The following is a 13,529-nucleotide window of genomic DNA, read 5'->3' on the forward strand; positions in this document are numbered from 1 at the left end:
TCATGTCAAAAGTCATGGAAGGAAACTTTCAACAGGAGAGCTGTGAGAAGATATTCTTAGCATAATTGTTTTCACAATTGAGTCTCAATTTCACAAACTACACTTCCTTTCTCAAAACATATCTGAGGTTTGAATTACTATATGATAGTATGGATTTCAATACAGCTTTAATAGTTTAATATTCCTATGCAGTTACAGATAGATGGTTCAACCTCAATTTACAAAGTTTTGTGAAAAGTATAAAAGACTGTACAGTAACAGTGAAGTATTAAGAATTAAAGAGGAGTATTTTGTCAGGACCACAACAGTTCATTCAGTTCTCTCCCTCTAAAATAACACCTACATAAAAGATGCATTTATTTCCTTGCCTAAAACATTTTTTTTCTAAAGGTTTTTTTGTAACACTACAGCTTGGAGCTGTACCATGGTGGCAGAGAAGATGGCCAAGAAGTTGAAAACAGAAACAAACAAAAAAAACCAACCAAACAAACAAACAAAAAAAAAAAACCAAAGCAGGTAGAGAAGATGGGAAAACACTTTTCTGAAGCCATGAGCTTATGGTTTGTATATAGAAGGCCACAAATCACATGAAGCTTAGAGCAATGCTCCCCAAAGGTTTGGAGTGAATACCAGGTGCCTTGTCAAGTTTGACAACAGAAACTCCAACCTCTGGATTTAGTAGAGAAATAAGAGAAGTCTGGATCACATTTGGAGACAGATTCTCAGCTGTATTGCACATCTCCTGAATATACAACTGCTTTCCCCAGGTCTACCATGTGCCTTCTCTCCTTTTTTAAATAAAATTTCCTCAGTGATATGACTCTAAATGTATGCTCTAATCATGACAAATTATTAAATCACAGTATGTGCTGCAAGTTTTACTTATCTCCTTGTTATGAACTCAAACTGCTTAAACAACGAGCTTTGAAAAAGGGAAGCGTGACCTACTAAGCACTGGCAACTGGGTCAATAATAGAACAGCAGAAATGGGGTTTTTTTTACTGTTTCACCTGGCTGAACCATATTATTTGATGACTAAGGAATATTACACCATTTCTGAAACAAGAAAAATGGTCTTTTTCAATTGAGTTTCTCAGGAAGATGTTTCCTTCCCATGACTCTAAGTAACAGAATGGAGTAGATCTACCACCATTCAGCTCACTATGCCACTTCAAACTTTAAGACTTCAAGTACAGAAGAGGAATAGAACTAACTCTGTCAAATTTCCCACAGGAAAAAAAGTATTGGGATCAACAGTGTATACTGTTACAATTGAGTTCCTCTCATCCAGCGTAACACCACAAACCACAGCTGATTTTAAATAACTGGCTCGATCAAGTACACCCCTCACTATCTGTGACACCCAACTGGCACCCTCTTACACCCTCCAACACCAATTTGTACACAAGAAAGGTATCACTCCTTTACCTGTTGGTAATGTGGCCACTCCACACAAGTACCTACATGCTTTATCTAATCTCACCTCGAACATTTGCAGAATTGTCAGACATGTATTTGGTGTCTGAGGGCAAGATGGAGAGCCCTCCATGGCCTGTTGGATGTCCAGCATGGAGAGGATCTGCGTCACCTGCTGCAAAGAACTTTGTGAAGGTGCTCATTGGCCAACCCTCTGGAGCAGGACAGGGCATTTCCTTGTTTACACACCCAGCCTGGACCTACTGCTCTCGGGCTGGTCATGAGCTATAGCACACTGGACAAATCCAAAATAGCACCTACAACCCTACAACCTCAGGTGAGACTTTTCAGGCTATTATATAGGACCTCAAGCACCTAACAGTTATCACGCTTTTTGACCTATCATAGTCTAAGGACTAATCTTCCTTTCCAGGGAAATCACTAATTAATCGGCTCAACAAGCAAACCCTGTTTGTGTAACACATCTGGAGCAGTGTCACACCACCAGGAGCCCTGAATAATACATCTGTTTTGCTGACACTTCCAAATAATTGCTTCCATTTCATCACAACACAGAAGGACTTCAGCAAAGACTCCCACTCCAGGTGACTTCCTAAAGACATCTTAGCACACTCCTACTTGCTTCAAGACCTGTTACACACTTTCTCAAATACTGACATCCCCACCAAGTGCAGCATGCTTCCCCTAGTTAATTCTGTAATAACACATATAGGAAATTATTTCTTTTCATTTAGAAAAGCTGTATTGCTTGCTTTTCGGGTACAGGCAGAAACTGAGACAGCTGCTGTCATCAATGGTTATTATCTAATTATGTGTCATGAAGCAGATCTGCGCAGACACAGCCAAGCACTGTGCATAAATGAGGAGCTTGCACTGCACAAATGATAATCATGTTGCAAGTAAAACACTGCTCAAGCAATTTACCTTTCATTTATGATAAATCCTCACACAGACCAATATTAAGCTTTTCTATTCCATGAGTCTTTTCACATCAAGCAGAGAAAAGGCCAATATGATCAAACCCAAAGACATTTATTCAAACGTGACTATACATGTCATGCCTTAATGATACATTGAGTACAAGATAATAGAAAATCCTGAATATATCAAACAATATGTGGCAATGTATATACAACTTCCCCATTGCAGGCAGCAAAAAAACCACATTAATTTGCTTATACTTGATAACTATTAAATACCACTTAAAATACAACATTCTGTATCTAATGTATCTAATGTATCTAAAAAAAAAAGCCATTTGATGAAAAATAACTTTAGATATTTAAAATCATGAAATAATGATACAGTGTAAAAGCATAACAATACCTGCTTTTTGGAAATGGCATCATTCATTTATATGACATTAGCAGGTATCTTTTTTAATACTAGTCAATCAGATCTCACAACAAAATAAGATCTTTTGATATTATCGACAATAATTCTTTTCATTTAAAAGAAAAATAAATAAAATCAGTCAGTTTCTTCTGTAAACTAGTTAAAGAGCTGACTGATCCTTCAAATATGTCAACACAGAGCTAATACACAACAAGTAATGAAAAGAAATTAAGTAGATGCAAATAATAAACAGTAAATGTCATATAGCCTAAAGATGTTGGGAAATACCCAGATTACATTTAGAAAACACACATCAAGCTATGTTTATAATGGGATTGCTGATTTAGTTCACAACCCCAAATTTAGTTTAGGACTTACAAAAATCCCAAAGAATCCAAAACACACAGCTGCATACAAACAATTATTTTTTGTATCATTTTAAATTACAAAAAGAAATAGGAGTGGAAACCCAAGTAACATTTTATAGAGCTCACTTCACTCCTAAATTTATAGAAATACATACCACCTCTTACATTTACTCTACGAAGGTGGGAGAGGGAAAGTTACCTGAGGGCAAGGTATTCAGACATAAGGCCCCTATTCCTGGTGAAAGCAAGTGGTCAGTTGCCACGGCTTCTGAGAAGCTTCTGGTACTCATTTTGGTAGTAAGCATATTCACAGCAAACCAATCTCCACCAGAGCCAGCTGGGATCGCTGCAGGGAATGGGACACAGGGGACACACAAGGGATCAAGTTCAAAGGGAAGAAGGAGTGATACAATAATGTAAGAGAGTTTTAGCTGAAGATAACTGCAGTTACAACAGTTTGTTACATATCATGATACTACAGAATTAAAAAGGAAACAGATCTGTGTAAAACACTAGATTTCTGTGAGAGTATCCCTTGCTGCCTGATACTACAGTACTGGAGCCATGCAGAAAATATCTATATAATATAGCCAAGTCGTTTCAGAGACACTCAGTAAGTTCATTTGGAAGATGAGGAAGAAGATAGCCCAAAGATGCAGCATAGGAGGGTTTTACTTTATTTTAAAATGGGAAACAACTTTTCAGTTTTGTTTTGCCAAGCCTGAGATTTCTCACTTTATTTGTTCCAATTTACAGCATCTCAACCTCAGCTATTCAAAATTCACACTAAAGAAACCTGACTCTAGAGATGTAGGGGAATGGGACTTCTGGATTTGTTTTTGTGTTTGGGGTGGTGTTACAAAGACCTGCACATGTTTGACGGTCTGATTTTGCAGGCTATGAAATTTTAGTACAATAAGCTCCTCAAAAAAAAGTTCTCTACTAACTGTCTTCATTTCAAAGAGGTACTGCAGCTTAAATATAATTCATTCCTACACTTTCACCCTTTTTGGTGCAACAAAACCCAAACATTTGTACAATGACTTTGGTAGGCAGTTTGTTGGGATATCAGAGCAGAATTTAAGAGATTTATCACTAAAGTGAATTAGATACCTAGTTAAAAATTATTCTTCTTCTCAAGTCTCCAGACCTCCAGTGAAGAAAGAAACTACAACATGAAAATTGTTTCTGAAGTAGGCGAACACTTTCAGATACCTGCATAGCTGGATACAAGTGTTGCTTCCTTGGGAGTCAGAAGGAGCCTCTGAGGTAAAAAAATCCCAGAACTCTGGTGTTCTCAAGCTAAATGGTAAAGATGCATGGCAAAGCTGCCACGAAATCTGTGCTGGGGACATTCTTCTTCCAGAAAGGCTCGTTCATCCAGGGGAGGCTGGAAGAACTAAAAAAGCACAGCCTAGCTGGAACTCTTTCCTCTCCTGTGTTTCCTAATCAAAAAAGAGACAATGAGGAGATCTGAACCATGGTTTAGCACCAGCTCCTCAAAGGTGTACTTCTACAGGAGTTGCTGGATTGAGAAGCCTGGGTTGTTGTGCAAGTGGCCAAACCCAAGATACTCTTGATATAATTGAGTAATTACTTGTTAGCAATTATTCTCATGATTCACAAAAAAAACTGTGAAATAAATCACTTTGCTCTTATAATTCCATTAATGTCTCATCAGAAATTATCTGATCTCCTTTGTCCAATCTTCTGGTAGTAAAAATGAAAAAGTAAAACAAGACACTTTAAAAAGCACCTGTCATTCTTGGTATTATTTACTACCGACTTTTATTCTGCTTCAATATTAAAAAAAAAACCTCAAAACACTAAGGCTTTGGCAGGAGAAATAACAAATTTTAAAAAAATGTAACTGTGGGCTAGTTTTGATTCTTACATACTCCATAATCACTTGACCTTAAGAGACAATTTAATTACTTACAGGCTTTATTTAAATACCTTTTTTCCCCATGAAATACTTCATACTAGTGTGTCAGATACTTGAACAGAGCAATCTTCAAGATCATTTTCACTGTGAAACCTATTATGAAAACTCTTTAAAGAAAATTATCACATACAACTAAAATGATGCTGATTAATTCCTCTTGATTGTGCAAATGTATTAGTTTTTATTATGTATGCACAAGAGTTGTCTGACTTCAACAAAGCTTCAGCATGACTTTAATTATACAAATACGATGTCTGTAGAATTAGCATTTAGATTTATATTACATTTGCAAAAATAACGTAAAACAAACTGAAAAGGACAAGTCAAATTCTGTGAGTTTATTTTATTAACCCAAATGTTACTGAAAGCTTAAGAGACCTTTCTGAGAAGTAACACAAGATTTAATATCAAATCTTAATAAAGGTAACAATTAAGAGTTTTTCCAGAAAATGCATTACTGCTCATTTATCTCCAAAATGTATACATGTATAATTTCACAAAGCACTAGAGCAATTTCAGTTTGAATTTTGGAAGATGTTCTATTACAGAATCTTAAAATGCAATATGATGCATGAAGCTACTAACAAAAACAGAAGAGAGTGAAAGTTTTTTATTTCTGTTTAAAATAGCATTTATTGATTCCTTCATGCTCATCAGAAAATTACCAACACATCAACACATTCACACAGAAGAAATTGTTGGTATAAAGTCTCCACTTAAATACTAAAAGTATTGATTTTCAAACATAAGGGAATTTAATAAATAGAGGATTACAGTGAAATTTTAAATTGCTGTTTCTCCTTCTTGCCTGCTGTCTCAAGCAGTTCTGCTTTACTACCTATAGTTTGTTAGGCTCATTCTTCCCTAGAATGTTCCTGTTCTTCCCTGTTGCATTTAAGACAGACATAATGCTAACACTTTCTGTAAGCATTCAGATACAATACAGACTCATTTAGAACAACAGTAATTGCTATGTCTATATTGTGTTTTGCAATTTTCTCACATACTACACAAGCCAATAAAGCCAATCACCTAGAATACACTCTGCAAAATTAGTACGAGCAAAGAGAGAAGCGGAAAAGTACACACTTTGTGTTCTTTGGCTGGCTAAAGGAATTGGATAACTTTCACAGAACTCAAGAGAAACAGAAATAGAACACACAAAATTGAAAATAAGCAAACATCTATTTATTTTGCTACTATCAGAATTTTCAAAGTTCATCCAAATAATTTTGGTCATTTACTTTCAGGAAGGAAATGGTCCATTCTAGCCCAATAAAGGCATTACTCTGCTTTACTCTAAAAGAAGTCACCTCAGGTCTCTTGAGAGGGCAACATTCCTCACCAATCAGGCATGTCTGACTGGCATAAAAGCAGGTCAATATAGAGGGCAAATACTTCGGTAGGATGCATATCAGTTGTACCACAGATGAGGTAGGATATCACTGTTTATATCAGTACCAGCTGATTCTTGATATTCATACAATTAGGATGCTATTCTAAGTACAACCATTCTTCATATGAGCTTTAGAATGATTTCCTAACTATGAGATGAAAACAATTGTCACAAAACTCACTGCATTTTCTTCTACTGAAATCTTAGTATGTTCACATCTATTGATTCAGATAAGCAAAAGCAAAGGTCTAAGTTCATACAGAACATTAAATAATGACACAACTGAAAACAATTTCTGCCATACCAAACACTTTAAAATGTCTTACTGTTTTCTTTGTGGAAAATATTGAGTAAAATGCAAACTGTAACTTTTAAAGTTGAACTATGTGTTATCATTAATAAACTTAAGAGTTAATATCAATTGAAGTGAAGACTGTCATATTCAGTGTGGCTACTTATCAGACGGGCAAAGTCTATAAGCTTGCCTTCATGCTTCTCACACATATCTGATAAACAAAACTGTTTTTTACAGAAAGGCACGGATCATGCAAATACACAGAAGACCAGACTGCTCATTGACTAGAAAGTCAATTGAATTTCAATGAGACTAAAAACCAAAACTAAAAAACACCCGAAAACACCCTTATACATGTCTGAGTCAGTAATGCCCAATCTCTGTATGTACCTCCCATCCAAAAAACCCAAGATTGAAACCCCTGTCATGGAGATGATCTCCTCAAAAACAGAGACAGTATTACAGTAATCCCACAGTGAACTTGCACATGGCACTCTAGATTCCTATTGGAAATCTTTACCACCATTGTTTCATACACTTGTCCACCAAGTCTGAGAAAAAAGAAGGAATATCTCGCTGAAGGATATCTGCAATCATCATAGCAGAGCACTGAACAGAAAGTCTTGCAATAAAAAGGTGCTGTTCAACAAGAAATCTCTCACCCACTGAAAATACGTAACAGCACAAATGAAGATACAACACAAGTTTCGGTTCACTGGGGAAGACCTTTACAGTACAAGTGATCCCAACACTACAGAGTAGACTTCTCCTAGGGATGGTGTATCTTTCCTACCTTTGTAATGGATGATGCTGCTATCCAGACACTTGTTTCATTTCAGGGTACATATGAAATAAAGACACTCCATCAACTGCATTCAGTAAAACCACACCTAACACAACATGGACATGTCAAAATTTCAAGCCTCCAAATGGCAAACTCATCTCTTCAGTTTAGTGGATAAATTTAGTTTCATATCCTACACCAAGCACCACATAATGTGAAGTACAACAAAAGCAGACGTAGTTTGTTCCTTACCCCTTCCCTCCTTCCCGTTTTCTACCACAGCCTTGGGAAAGAACAATGCATGTTGAAGATAGAGGACAATTTTTAAAATTTTAAAAGACTGAAAAAGCAAAAAACTCATCACCACATCCTAACATGAGATAAAGACTTGTTACAAACTGAATAAAATAAGCTTTATTACCTTCACTGCTCTTAAACTATAACACAGCAACAAAAAAACACTTTATAAAGGTAAAAAGCAATTTGGATACCAAAACCATTTCAAAATGCAGTTTCTTCTTGTTCTCAGACATTAAAGACTCACACCTATGTAAAATTTTCACTGTCTAACAAAAGTAGAATGATGAGGCTCCTTCTACACCAGTGTCCATTATCAGTTCATCTAATAAAAGCACTGTGAACTGCTAAATGGAAACTGCATTGCTCAATGACACAGCGTTTCAAAATGTGCAAATACAGTACCTAGATAGGAAAAAGAGTAAATAGACAATTAACAGATATTGCAGTAATCCTCATGGCAAACATTGCCAAATCAATGATGATTTGGGGAGCTGGACAAGATCTAAAGATCCCTTCCAACCTCAACTGTTCTGTGGTTTGTGGCAAAAAATCAAAGTATTTCTCTGTAACTTAAGGTACAAATTTATATCTTTGTTCAAACATAAAGGGAAATGAAATATTCAAAAATGAAAATAAATCAAAATGAGAGGGTAATTCTTTCCACTATACAAATGTACCTCTTCCAATAAATTTTAATCCTGCCACTAATACCTGCTTAGTTGAAGATGACAAGCAGGCAGCAGTTTCAAGAAACTGTGAAAACTGCAGAACAGTAACTATTATAGTAAGAGTAAAAAGTGAAAGCGTCCTTTGGCACTCTCTCTATTACAGGAAATTCTTTATATATTTGGCTACTTAGTAACATTCTTAAAAAACTTATCAATGAAAATCCTGAATTAATACTTTTATAATTTTTGCTAAAAAATCAAGGTCCTGAAATTTAAGCTCATGTCACTTGAATTCTGTTTTCCTGAGTAATCAACTTCTGAAACCACTGAAACACCTGTTCTGCAGGAAGTAAAGATATTATCTGAACATGTAATAAAGAACACCCATAAGAAGGGGCTTAATAATACTGTCTACATTTTAGGTATCAAACACACTCTTTGAATAGTATGGATTATGAGCATCAAGTTCAACTTGCAAGCCGCACACCACTGGATATATCCCATAAGCTTTCCAGAAGTGATAAAATCTGTCATAATCATTTGACAGAGCCTTGTTGAGTAAGCCTTATCACAACACACAAGAGAGGAATCACAAATTTACCAACATGACAAAGTACTCAGTTCTAATCTATTCAGCTGCACATTTGAAAAACCTGGACAAAAACCAACTCATCTTACTCATGCCTAGTTCCCAGACACATTTAACTGTTAACCTGTAGCACAGAGACTAGAGCTCACTTCTCTTTCCATACAGCTTGCTACACATGACTACAGGAAACAAGCTGCTAAATCCAGCCATTCCAAGCACACTGCTGATTAGAAAACTGACTCAAGGCTGATGACATCTTCTCGTTGCATTTCCAGTCTCACGGTGCTCTGTCATTTTCATGTGAAGAAAAGATTTCTTTGTCAGCATTCCCTGCTACATAACTCATGAGCAGGGCAGAGAAGAAAAATTATTTTACTACTGCTCCATACATCACATTTAGCAGATAGATAACAAAGGATTTGGAATGAGAATGATGTTCTCCGTATGCATCAACAACAGATTAGTCAAATGACAACCTGTCACTTCATTTTATTTGATTTTCTCTATAAACACTTTTCAGAAAAAATACAAAAAAGTGGAATAGAACATTTTGGAAGAAAAAAAAATTGAAGTATTTCAGGTTGTATTTTTTAAAATATAAAAGTAAGCTCTGAAAAATTAGCAACACTATGGTATTATGACAGATCAAATACCTAACAGGTTTTTGCCTCTCTTTAGAAAATGGAAGAAACCTGATGCGGCTTTTTTAAACTGTATGAATCAGATTGTGTACTTTCTGCGATTTCTTCATCTTTCAAGCACACGACATTGACAGCTAAGAAATTTACAGGAGGTTTGTTTGTTTGTTTTGTTTCAGGCCGCGAGGCACCTTAGACATTACTTCAGTCACCCAGAAAAGCACGAACTTATTTTCGTCTCTCCGGGTGCACCTTTCTGTTGCCCGGCCTCACCTGCTCGGTGTCTCAAGAGCTCGGAAATCGCGAGCTGAGCTGCAAGGACACAGGCCGAGCTGCCCCAGCCCCGGCCAGCCAGCGCACGGTGGCGGCTGCTGCTCGCCCCCGCCGCCCGGGAATCACGAGGGTCGGGTCTCCCCCGCTTCTCTGCCCCCCGCACACCTCGGGCAGCGGGGGCGGGCACCGTCAGCCCGGCGGGGAGGCGGCCGGAGCCCGGCGGTGACTCACTCGGTGACTCCCTCCTGCGCCAGGCAGACCGAGCCGCCTCCCCGCCTGCGCCGCTGGGCACCGGGCGAAGGAGCCGGGGGCCAGGGGCCAGCTAAGCGGCTGTAGCCTCCGGACAGCCCCACACGAGCACCCAGCCACCTCCTCTGCCTCCAAATCACTACGAGGAGGCGTCTTCAGTCCCCCTTCTGCGCGCAGAATGGACCCGGTCTCCCCGCCCAGCGCCCAGACCGAGGGTCGCTCACCGGGACAGGGACCCGCCTCAGTCGCCCCCTCCCCGCACCGCCTCAGCCTGCCCGGTGCACCGCGCCCCACTGACCTGGAGAGATGCTTCAGGATCTGCTTCTTGATAATCCCCGCCATGGTGTCTGCCTGCCCGCGTCCCTCACGACGACCAGCCTGGACCAGGAACGCGCCTCATCCCTGCGCCCGCCCCTGCCCGAGGTGGGGAGAGCGCCGGGAGCAGAGCCGCTATCCCCACTCGCGCTTACTCGACGCCCGGCGCCATCTTGGCCGCAGCATCGCCTGGTGACGGGGGCGAGACGGGGCGGGACGGGCCCGGGGCCCCCGCCCCGCGGAGAGCGGCGGCTCCGGGCGGGCTGAGCGGCGCAGGGGACGGGGGCACGGGCCGGGAACAGGTACACAGATAGGCGCACGGGCACTTGTAGGGCCTTGGGCAAGGGCAGTGGCGCCTCCGCCCTTCGCTTGTTCGCAGAGCCCCTGCCCGCCTGCTCAGCATCTCCGTCCCCATTCAGCGCCCTAAGCCTCTGCCCGTCTCAGGCCCACCGCCCACCTTTCCCCCGCTCTCTTCCACCAGCTGTTTCTTTCATCCCTTTTCAGCCCTCCCATCTCCAAAATTCTGGAAGCGTGTCTCTGCATCCCCGCCTGTGGCTCCATCCCTCTCCCGCCTGTGGAGCGTGTCCCAACACCATCACACCTTTGCCTGGGCCTGACCTCGGCCAAGCCCAAAGACAGGACAGCTGCAGTTTCTACAGCACCACAGGAAAGGAACAAGGCTAGATCAGAGAAAGAGCTCACCGACAGAAACTTACAATGCTATGGCAAGAAATTCACATGTATACACACACACACACACGCATAAATATCCTATACCTGAATGGTTCAAACCCAGAGACTTGTAAAATCAGGTTGTCCCTCAGATGCTAATATTTTGCTGGGTATCTGTAACAAGTATATGGCCTGTGAGTTATTTTACTTTTGAGAGAACAGCCTCTCATGCTGCAGTAAAATCTCCAAGTCAGTTAAGAAATTAATGTTCTGTTCATCCAAACAGGGTTTTGTAACCCTTTTCCCCTGGCACTCCCTCATTCATAAAAGGCATCTTGAAGAATTTCAGTGGTGGGTAACCAAGTACCCTAAAAATATTAACAGAAAAAGAAAAAGAAAAAGAAAAAGAAAAAGAAAAAGAAAAAGAAAAAGAAAAAGAAAAAAAAATTATCAGTAAGAAAGCTAAAAAGTTTTTCAGATGTGACCTCCATATGCAGGATGGGCCCCTGCATATGAGGCTTGAGCTGCAGAGGAAAGACATCAGATACTATTTTCTCTGCTTTTCATATACATAACATTAATAATTTACAAGTGATGAACCAAAACCCTAAGGACCTTTAAGTCAGAAATATGAAGCAGTAATAGAAAAAATAGGTCAGGAGATGAACATTTTCAATTGATTTTTCCAGACATTTAAAAATCAGTCAGTTGTGTAATACTGACCTCATTATATTCTTAAGGAGATTTATAAAGTAGGAATGAGCTGTGTATGAAGCTAACATTTTTATGCCTGTTTTACATTCAGTTTTCTCAACTAGGAAAAAGTCTACCAGTATCATGGAGAAGCAATACTCATCATCATGATGGGTCAGCTTCTCATCAAGAGAGAAAATACAAGGGGCAAGGAAAGCAGGACCCATGCCATGTATTCTCTTTCAAGTGTCCTGCAATCATAGCTCTGGAAGAACGGGGGAAATCCTGAGGCTCTTCACTGACGTCAGAACTGAAGACCAGAAATATTTCTGTCCAGCAGGATTGATCTGAGTTGTGATCTCATGTTGTATACCCATGTCCTGGAGCATATTGTGTGGAGGAAGAGGGGAAACTGTACAGATTAACACCCACCATACCCTCCTCACCCAGAAGGCAAGTAGAAGGGCACCAACTTTCCATGCTGATTTCAGACCTTCCAATCACCATGGACCTGCATGGTGATCCCCAGACTACGTCTGGTCCTTGCTAATCCCACCAGTCCTGATCCTGATTGTGACCTGAGGATTGTCTTATGTGCTTGATGTTCCACCTGCTTCATTGTCACGTTTGCTTGATAACCTGGGCTCTGGGCTTCACTCCCATGCCTGTCTGCCTTGCTCCCTGGCTGGGGGTGGTGAGACAGGCCCTGGCTAGCAAGGCCCTACCCTGCTAACCACAGTATTCCTCCTAGCTCCTGGATTCTCTCCCTCTTGGAGCAGCTGGCACTCATGTCACTACGAAAGAACCCCACTTGTGAGCATATCCAGGATGCTGAAATGATCTCAAAGAAAAGATTTGTCTTATATTTGCCATAGGTATTTTTAGGGCCTATTTGTGAACACAACAGAATGTATGAATTCAACAGAACACCCAAGAAGCCATGGATGTAGAGTTTTCAGGCAGTCATCTCAACTGCCACCCTGCCCTTCACCATCACCCAAATACAAGTACATAGAGTGCTGTTCATTGATGTGAAGTCCAGGATAACAACCCCCTATGTCAAAGGGTGCAGTAACTTCTTCCTTGAGGATATCTTTCTTTGGATGCTCTAAACAACCTGGAAATTTTGTACTTGGCACCATTCAGTCATTCTGAGGCTGCTCGTTGCCACAGATTGGAGCCAAAAAGCACCTGTGCTTTGTAGAGGGTGTGCAGAGTGAGTTTGACTCTCTCACAGTTTCATGTGTTCATGGGGATTTCTTAACTGTAAAACCTGGAATGGAGTTGAGAGGAAAAAACCAAAACCAACTGGAGCTCAAGCAAAGCACCCAGGAGATCCTGAACTTGAAAAACAGGCTTTTGATATTTCCTGTGACCTCTTCTCAAGAATCAAATAATGTATCTGCTACAGTCAGGATTAAGGAAACTGTCCTTAAGACACACTTCCTTCACAAGCACATAAAGAGGATTTGTCTAAAAGCAGATTGCCATGTGTTCCAATGAACATCCTTGCTCATGGAAAGCTATTTCATATTTGTTAGGGAGGAGACTCATCATACAGAGTAACAGTTA

General features: G+C 40.1%; 1 protein-coding gene across 2 annotated transcripts in view; it reads right to left on the reverse strand.

The window, feature by feature from the left end:
* Nucleotides 1-10,786, reverse strand: part of BLTP3B (bridge-like lipid transfer protein family member 3B) — a 48,497-nt gene extending 37,711 nt beyond the window's left edge. The window contains exon 1 of one of the 2 annotated variants that reach the window (XM_053943856.1): nucleotides 10,576-10,773. In XM_053943856.1, the coding sequence (XP_053799831.1) occupies nucleotides 10,576-10,619 (44 nt within the window). In that variant the 5' untranslated portion in view covers nucleotides 10,620-10,773. Of the gene's footprint in view, nucleotides 1-10,575 lie in introns of both variants that reach the window. The other variant, XM_053943857.1, reaches the window with a different exon arrangement.
* Between the last annotated feature and the right edge of the window lie 2,743 nt (nucleotides 10,787-13,529).

Source organism: Vidua chalybeata, chromosome 5, assembly GCF_026979565.1.
Source record: "Vidua chalybeata isolate OUT-0048 chromosome 5, bVidCha1 merged haplotype, whole genome shotgun sequence".
Lineage (NCBI taxonomy): Eukaryota > Metazoa > Chordata > Aves > Passeriformes > Viduidae > Vidua > Vidua chalybeata.